This window comes from Carassius carassius, chromosome 6 (genome assembly GCF_963082965.1).
Source record: "Carassius carassius chromosome 6, fCarCar2.1, whole genome shotgun sequence".
In the NCBI taxonomy this organism is placed as follows: Eukaryota; Metazoa; Chordata; class Actinopteri; order Cypriniformes; family Cyprinidae; genus Carassius; species Carassius carassius.
In genome coordinates, this window is record NC_081760.1 from 40,756,756 (window position 1) to 40,764,255 (window position 7,500).

A 7,500-nucleotide genomic window follows, 5' to 3' on the forward strand; every position below is an offset into this window, starting at 1 on the left:
GACGTGGGGCCGCCTTCCCGTGGGCTCACCACCTACAGGAGGGACCGTAAGGGGCCGGTGCTTAGACAATCGGGTGGCAGTCGAAGGCGGGGGCCTCGACAGCCCGATCCCTGGACACGGAAACTAGCTCTAGGGACGTGGAACGTCACCTCACTGGCGGGGAAGGAGCCCGAGATTGTGCGTGAGGTAGAGAGGTTCCGACTAGCGATAGTCGGACTCACCTCTACGCACAGCTTGGGCTCTGGTACCACACTCCTCGAGAGAGGATGGACTCTTCACCACTCTGGAGTTGCCCAAGGTGAGAGGCGGCGGGCTGGTGTGGGTTTGCTTATAGCCCCCCAGCTCAGCTGCCATGTGTTGGAGTTTACCCCGGTGAACGAGAGGGTCGCTTCCCTGCGCCTTCGGGTCGGGGATAGGTCTCTCACTGTCGTTTGTGCCTACGGGCCGAACGGCAATGTAGAGTACCCAGCCTTCTTGGAGTCTCTGGGAGGGGTGCTGGAAAGTGCTTCGACTGGGGACTCCGTCGTTTTACTGGGGGACTTCAACGCCCACGTGGGCAACGACAGTGACACCTGGAGGGGCGTGATTGGGAGGAACGGCCCCCCTGATCTGAACCCGAGCGGTGTTCAGTTATTGGACTTCTGTGCTAGTTACAGCTTGTCCATAACGAACACCATGTTCAAGCATAAGGGTGTCCATCAGTACACGTGGCACCAGGACACCCTAGGCCGTAGGTCGATGATTGACTTTGTGGTCGTTTCATCCGACCTCCGGCCGTATGTCTTGGACACTCGGGTGAAGAGAGGGGCGGAGCTGTCAACCGATCACCACCTGGTGGTGAGTTGGATCCGATGGCGAGGGAGGAAGCTGGACAGACTCGGCAGACCCAAACGTACTGTGAGGGTCTGCTGGGAACGTTTGGCCGAGTCTCCTGTCAGAGAGATCTTCAACTCCCACCTCCGGCAGAGCTTCGACCGGATCCCGAGGGAGGCTGGAGATATTGAGTCCGAGTGGACCATGTTCTCCACCTCCATTGTCGAAGCGGCCGCTCGGAGCTGTGGCCGTAAGGTTTCCGGTGCCTGTCGAGGCGGCAATCCCCGAACCCGGTGGTGGACACCGGAAGTAAGGGATGCCGTCAAGCTGAAGAAGGAGTCCTATCGGGCCTGGTTGGCTTGTGGGACTCCTGAGGCAGCTGACAGGTACCGGCAGGCCAAGCGGACTACAGCCCGGGTGGTTGTGGAGGCAAAAACTCGGGCCTGGGAGGAGTTCGGTGAGGCCATGGAGAAGGACTATCGGTCAGCCTCGAAGAGATTCTGGCAAACCGTCCGGCGCCTCAGGAGAGGGAAGCAGTGCCCTACCAACGCTGTTTACAGTAGAGGTGGGGAGCTGTTGACCTCAACTGGGGATGTCGTTGGACGGTGGAAGGAATACTTCGAGGATCTCCTCCTCAATCCCGCTGTCACGTCTTCCATTGAGGAAGCAGAGGCTGAGGGCTCAGATGTGGACTCGTCCATAACCCAAGCTGAAGTCACCGAGGTAGTCAAGAAACTCCTCGGTGGCAAGGCACCGGGGGTGGATGAGATCCGCCCTGAGTACCTCAAGTCTCTGGATGTTGTGGGGCTGTCTTGGCTGACACGCCTCTGCAGCATCGCGTGGCAGTCGGGGACGGTGCCTCTGGGATGGCAGACCGGGGTGGTGGTCCCTCTTTTTAAGAAGGGGGACCGGAGGGTGTGTTCCAACTACAGGGGGATCACACTTCTCAGCCTCCCTGGGAAAGTCTATGCCAGGGTACTGGAGAGGAGAATCCGGCCGATAGTAGAACCTCGGATTCAGGAGGAACAGTGTGGTTTTCGTCCAGGCCGTGGAACACTGGACCAGCTCTATACCCTCTACAGGGTGCTGGAGGGTTCATGGGAGTATGCCCAACCAGTCCACATGTGCTTTGTGGATTTGGAGAAGGCATTCGACTGTGTCCCTCGCGGCGGCCTGTGGAGGGTTCTCCGGGAGTATGGGGTCCGGGGCCCTTTGATAAGGGCTATCCGGTCCCTGTACGAACGGAGCAGGAGCTTGGTTCGTATTGCCAGCTGTAAGTCAGACTTGTTCCCGGTGCGTGTTGGACTCCGGCAGGGCTGCCCTTTGTCGCCGGTTCTGTTCATGATTTTTATGGACAGAATTTCTAGGCGCAGCCAGGGGCCGGAGGGGGTCAGGTTTGGTGACAACACGATTTCGTCTCTGCTCTTTGCGGATGATGTTGTCGTGTTGGCCTCATCAGGCCAGGACCTTCAGCATGCACTGGGACGGTTTGCAGCCGAGTGTGAAGCGGCTGGGATGAGAATCAGCACCTCCAAATCCGAGGCCATGGTCCTCAGTCGGAAAAGGGTGGCTTGCCCACTTCAGGTTGGTGGAGAGTTCCTGCCTCAAGTGGAGGAGTTTAAGTATCTTGGGGTCTTGTTCACGAGTGAGGGAAGGATGGAACGGGAGATTGACAGACGGATCGGTGCAGCTTCTGCAGTAATGCGGTCGATGTACCGGTCTGTCGTGGTGAAGAAAGAGCTGAGCCGCAAGGCGAAGCTCTCGATTTACCGGTCAATCTACGTTCCTACTCTCACCTATGGTCATGAGCTTTGGGTCATGACCGAAAGGACAAGATCCCGGATACAGGCGGCCGAAATGTGCTTTCTCCGCAGGGTGGCTGGGCGATCCCTTAGAGATAGGGTGAGAAGCTCAGTCACCCGGGAGGAGCTCAGAGTAGAGCCGCTGCTCCTCCACATCGAGAGGGGTCAGCTGAGGTGGCTCGGGCATCTGTTCCGGATGCCTCCTGGACGCCTTCCCGGGAAGGTGTTCCGGGCACATCCCACTGGGAGGAGACCCCGGGGGAGACCTAGGACACGCTGGAGAGACTATGTCTCCCGGCTGGCCTGGGAACGCCTCGGTGTCCCCCCAGAAGAGCTGGAGGAAGTGTCTAGGGAGAGGGAAGTCTGGGGTTCTCTGCTTAGACTGCTGCCCCCGCGACCCGGCCCCGGATAAGCGGTAGAAGATGGATGGATGGATGGAGTCCTTTAATCACTGATTCAGCTATTCATTCAACAACACTAATTAATTTAGGAATTAAACAAGTGGCTGACTATGTGAGTGATCATCTAAGTGATCATGAATTTAATGACTCTTTCAACAACACGGATTTGTTCAGGAATTTAATTTGTGAATCAGTGAACCGTTGATTCATTCATCTTGAACGTAATTCATGACACACTTGCAGAAATTTGTGTCCGCATCACTCTTACCATTCTTACACAATCAGACTGAATGTGAGCATTCATGTAAGAGTGTGTTACGAATGATTTACATGCTAACTGTTTCATCACTGAGGTTCATTACAACATATCTGAATGAAGGATGTTTTGTCTCTGTGTGTGTGTGTGTGTGTGTACCTGTCTCTCTGTGTGTGTGTGTGTGTGTGTGTCTCTCTCTCTCTCTCTCTGTGTGTGTGTGCCTCTCTCTCTCTCTCTCTCTCTCTCTGTGTGTGTGTGCCTCTCTCTCTCTCTCTCTCTCTCTCTCTGTGTGTGTGTGTGTGTGTGTGTGTCTCTCTCTCTCTCTCTCTCTGTGTGTGTGTGCCTCTCTCTCTCTCTCTCTCTCTCTCTGTGTGTGTGTGTGTGTGTGTGTGTGTGTGTGGTAGGCTGTTGCTGTACGGACGTTACTGCAGTCAGGTGGAAGCCGCCACCAAACACCTGGACAAAATCACCAGCACACATGAGGATGTGAAGATGAGACTGGAGGTCAGACACACACACACACACACACACACCACAGACACATTTATACTGATAGAAACACCACCAGCACAAACCAGTGATCTCATTATTGCTCATGTCTAGGAGTGTTCGATGAGAGCCAACAGCGGCAGGTTTTCACTGCGAGATCTGCTGATGGTTCCCATGCAGAGAGTCCTGAAGTACCATCTGCTGCTGCAGGTAACACACACACACACACACACACACGCTCACACAGACACACAGACACACACACACTGACACATACACTCACACACACACACACATCATGAACACATACACACAAACACACACCGTGCACACACACGCACACACATTTACACTAACACTCTCACAGTGTTACTCTCACAAGTGAAATGTCATTGTGTTCGTGAGATCTGACCCTCACTACAAACTGGTACAGAACTACACAAACACACACATCTGTGGAAATGAGGACACATCCATTCCTTTGTGGTTCTTTAATTAAGCTAATTAGATACTAATTAGATAGATTAAAACATATGAACTGTAAGTTTTAGTCTCAAGTCAAGTGCAGATCAAGATACTTTTAGGACTAGGATGTACAATTGTAGTTTGATTCCCATTAAAATCAACTTATTTGGTCTATTTTGTATTCATAACGTCTTCTTTCTATATTTTCTTTTTTACATTCACCCATTTTTGCAGAAACTTTTATCCACAGCTACTTGCATTGCATTTTAGGTTCAGATTGGATTTCAGACAAGTATAAAGTAAACAACCAAAATGCAGACATGAGTGTTTATTTTATTGCACTTTATCAATTTATGTCTGTAGAGTTCTAATTACAACATGTCTTTAACGTTTTTTTCCTCACTTCGGTAGCTCTTATATACACCAGAACCCAGAGGTTTATTCCTGTCTATATTCTGAATTATTTTACTGAGGGGTTTGTTCATATTTCATTCACACTGATTAATACAACATTTTATCCTTAGAAACATGCTGAAAATGTATGTGTTTTCTGTCTGATTTTCAGACTTTTGGGGTGATAAATCCTCTCTGCAGAAACCTTTAACTCTAATATGTCAACAAAATATAACTAGAATTATGAATCTGGCTTTATCCAATCTACAGATAAATATTCTGGAAATAAATGCAAATGAGTTATTAGGCCATTTCAGAAAACGTTCAAATAATACGAAAACATTTGTCTTAATGTACTGGGATTAATCAGCTGACGAGTATTAGATCAAACGTACCCTGTTCACCTTTTCAGTCTTGACTGAAGTCTTTTTATTTTTTAATCATGTCACCAAAACGTGTGTGTGTGTGTGTGTGCTTCAGGAGCTTGTGAAACATACAGTGGACCAACAAGAGAAAGAAAACTTGCGCACTGCACTGGATGCCATGAGGGTGAGTGTGTGTGTGTCTGTGTGTGTGTAGCATGTTCAAGAGTAAAACAAGGGATAGGGAGAAATTTTAGCAAACTTTCAGAGGTTCATATACTGAGGGAACATGCTTCCTGCTGAATCTTCAAAACCTGAAACACACAAATGAATAAGACGCCAAATAATGATGCCAAGATATTTGTCACAGCATTAGTGCATTGAGTCAGAACTTTGTGGGTATTTTGATCAGGATATGCAGTGAAGTAAGAGCACCAACTAGGGGATATATGAGGAGAAATGCTCATGAATGTGAATTTAACTCATGATTAAATGAATGAATATGCTGCTGGTGTGTGTGTGTGCAGGATCTGGCTCAGTGTGTGAACGAGGTGAAGCGAGACAATGAGATCATCCGTCAGATCACAACGTTTCAGCTGTGCATCGAGAACATGGTACAGAAACTCTTTTAATTTCAGCCTGATTCTGTTTGATGCTGTTTCTGATTCATTCCTGTTGGATTCTGATTAATGTGTGTTTGATGCTGATTCTAATTAATTCGAGATGCTGATTCTGATTAATGTGAGTTTGATGCTGATTCTGATTAATGTGTGTTTGATGCTGATTCTGATTAATTTGTGTTTGAAGCTGATTCTAATTAATTCGTGATGCTGATTCTGATTAATGTGTTTGATGCTGATTCTGATTAATGTGTGTTTGATGCTGATTCTGATTAATTCGTGATGCTGATTCTGATTAATGTGTGTTTGATGCTGATTCTGATTAATGTGTGTTTGATGCTGATTCTGATTAATGTGTGTTTGATGCTGATTCTGATTAATGTGTGTTTGATGCTGATTCTAATTAATTCGTGATGCTGATTCTGATTAATGTGTGTTTGATGCTGATTCTGATTAATTTGTGTTGGATGCTGATTCTGATTAATTCGTGATGCTGATTCTGATTAATTTGTGTTGGATGCTGATTCTGATTAATTTGTGTTGGATGCTGATTCTGATTCATTCCTGTTGGATTCTGATTCTGATTAATGTGTGTTTGATGCTGATTCTAATTAATTCGTGATGCTGATTCTGATTAATGTGTGTTTGATGCTGATTCTGATTAATTTGTGTTGGATGCTGATTCTGATTAATTTGTGATGCTGATTCTGATTAATTTGTGTTGGATGCTGATTCTGATTAATTTGTGTTGGATGCTGATTCTGATTCATTCCTGTTGGATTCTGATTAATTTGTGTTTGATTCTAATTCTGATTAATTTGTGATGCTGATTCTGATTCGGATTGATGTGTGTTTGATTCTGATTAATTTGTGACGCTGATTCTGATTAATTCGTGATTAATGTGTGTTTGATTCTGATTAATTTGTGTTTGATTCTAATTCTGATTAATGTGTGTTTGATTCTGATTAATTTGTGTTTGATTCTAATTCTGATTAATTTGTGATGCTGATTCTGATTCGGATTGATGTGTGTTTGATTCTGATTAATTTGTGACGCTGATTCGGATTAATTCGTGATTAATGTGTGTTTGATGCTGATTCTGATTAATGTGTGTTTGATGCTGATTCTAATTAATTTGTGTTTGATTCTGATTAATGTGTGTTTGATGCTGATTTTAATTAATTTGTGTTTGATTCTAATCCTGATTAATTTGTGATGCTGATTCTGATTAATGTGTGTTTGATGCTGATTCTAATTAATTTGTGTTTGATTCAAATTCTGATTAATTTGTGATGCTGTTTCTGATTAATTTGTGTTTGATGCTGATTCTAATTAATTTGTGTTTGATTCTGATTAATTCGTGATGCTGTTTCTGATTGTGTGTTTTATTTTTATTCTGATTAATTTGTGATGCTGATTCTGATTAATGTGTGTTTGATGCTGATTCTGATTAATTTGTGTTTTATTCTGATTCGGATTAATTTGTGTTTTATTCTGATTCTGATTAATTTGTGATGCAGATTCTGATCAATGTGTGTTTGATGCTGATTCTGATTAATTAGTTTTATTCCGATTCTGATGCATTCGTGTTTGATGATGATTCTGATTCTGATTCATTCGTGTTTGATTCTGATTCATTCATGTTTGATGATGATTCTGATTCTGATCAATTTGTGTTCAATGGTGATTCTGATTCATTCGTGTTTGATGCTGATTCAGACTCTCTCTCTCCCTCTGTTTAGTCTCAGTCTCTGGCGTTATACGGACGACCCAAAATAGATGGGGAATTCAAGATCTGCAATGTGGAGAAGAAATCCAAACAGGACCGGTATGAGTGTGTTATGACAACTCTAACAATAATGATAACTACAATTATAACTATAATGGTAATAATAACT

At 45.5% G+C, this 7,500-nt stretch overlaps 1 protein-coding gene across 1 annotated transcript in view; it reads left to right on the top strand.

Annotated features, from left to right (window-relative positions):
- LOC132142888 (proto-oncogene vav-like) overlaps nucleotides 1–7,500 on the top strand; it is a 24,084-nt gene that overhangs the window by 6,567 nt on the left and 10,017 nt on the right. The window contains exons 10-14 of the mRNA XM_059553079.1: nucleotides 3,677–3,776; nucleotides 3,876–3,971; nucleotides 5,100–5,168; nucleotides 5,509–5,595; nucleotides 7,345–7,430. Coding sequence (XP_059409062.1) covers nucleotides 3,677–3,776; nucleotides 3,876–3,971; nucleotides 5,100–5,168; nucleotides 5,509–5,595; nucleotides 7,345–7,430 — 438 coding nt within the window. The remainder of the gene's footprint in view (nucleotides 1–3,676; nucleotides 3,777–3,875; nucleotides 3,972–5,099; nucleotides 5,169–5,508; nucleotides 5,596–7,344; nucleotides 7,431–7,500) is intronic.